This window comes from Myotis brandtii, unplaced genomic scaffold (assembly GCF_000412655.1).
Source record: "Myotis brandtii unplaced genomic scaffold, ASM41265v1 scaffold316, whole genome shotgun sequence".
Classification (NCBI taxonomy): domain Eukaryota; kingdom Metazoa; phylum Chordata; class Mammalia; order Chiroptera; family Vespertilionidae; genus Myotis; species Myotis brandtii.
The window spans coordinates 99,528-100,513 of record NW_005362116.1 but is presented as its reverse complement, the minus strand read 5'-3'; the positions used below and the strand labels follow the sequence as shown (position 1 = coordinate 100,513).

At 59.1% G+C, this 986-nt stretch overlaps 1 protein-coding gene across 1 annotated transcript in view; it reads left to right on the top strand.

Moving 5' to 3' along the window:
- The first annotated feature begins 6 nt into the window (after positions 1–6).
- The window catches only part of LOC102255600 (musculoskeletal embryonic nuclear protein 1), a 49,631-nt gene continuing 48,651 nt past the window's right edge, over positions 7–986 (top strand). The window contains exon 1 of the mRNA XM_005870291.2: positions 7–55. Coding sequence (XP_005870353.1) covers positions 52–55 — 4 coding nt within the window. The 5' untranslated portion in view covers positions 7–51. The remainder of the gene's footprint in view (positions 56–986) is intronic.

The following is a 986-nucleotide window of genomic DNA, read 5'->3' as shown; positions in this document are numbered from 1 at the left end:
TTCAGCATCTTCCTGCAGGGGCTGCTCGGCGTCGTGGCCTTCAGCACGTTGATGCGTGAGTCCGGGACCCCCGCCCCTCCCGAGGCCCTGCACCCCGAGTCGCGGGCCCAGGCCCCTCCGCGGGAACCCTCCTGTATGAAGAGTTCAGGCCTGGGGACCCGGGCCCTTGGGCGGAGGTGTCTGCGCCCTTTGAGCCCAGCCCGGGCATTCCCAGGACCCGGGTCCGGAGCCCCTGGCTCTGTCTATGCAGCCTGTAGCCACGGGTCCCCCTGCTCCTCTCCTACCCCCGCACACCCCTCTCCTGAGATACCCGCCTAAAACTCGCTGCGCTCCCACCTGGTCACCGCGAATTAAGGCTGACCACTCTCCACCTGGGGCCATGCCCCTCTCGGAGGCTCTGCTCAGCCTCCCCTCCGCGCTCATAACCCGCATCTCTAAATCCCCAGTTTGACACGGAGCTTCTTTCCTGCACCTGCACTCAAAAGATTGCTGTCTCCCGTTCGTATTTAAATCCCGCTGCTCTGCAGTAACCTGATTTGTTAGCCGGGCATTGCATTCCCAGTGCTACCTCCTCCCCTCCACCCCCTCCCACCCGGAACTGCTTTCTCGGCTTTATTTTCTGTTTTGATAGGGGCAGGGCCCACCCAGACTCCCTTCTGCACATTTCCTTTTCTTTCTTCCAGAACAGGCGCACCTGTACCATCTCTGTCCCAAACTTTCCTACTTAAGTCTCAAGCCTCCCCTGGCTCTTCCCTTTCCCAGCCCACTTTTATTATTTATATTTCAAATGTCTTTCCTTTTCATGAGACTTGGGCAACCTAGTGGCTTAATGGAGAAGGAGGCACAGAGGGCCTGGGAGGTCCCCGAATCCCTGTACGAAGTCACCAGGGGCCCCTCCCTGAGAGTTTCATGACGGACAAAAAAGCCCCAGACGGCCCTTCTGGAAAACTAGGTTTTCCACCCCCCTGTCATGTGTGCTGCCCGGT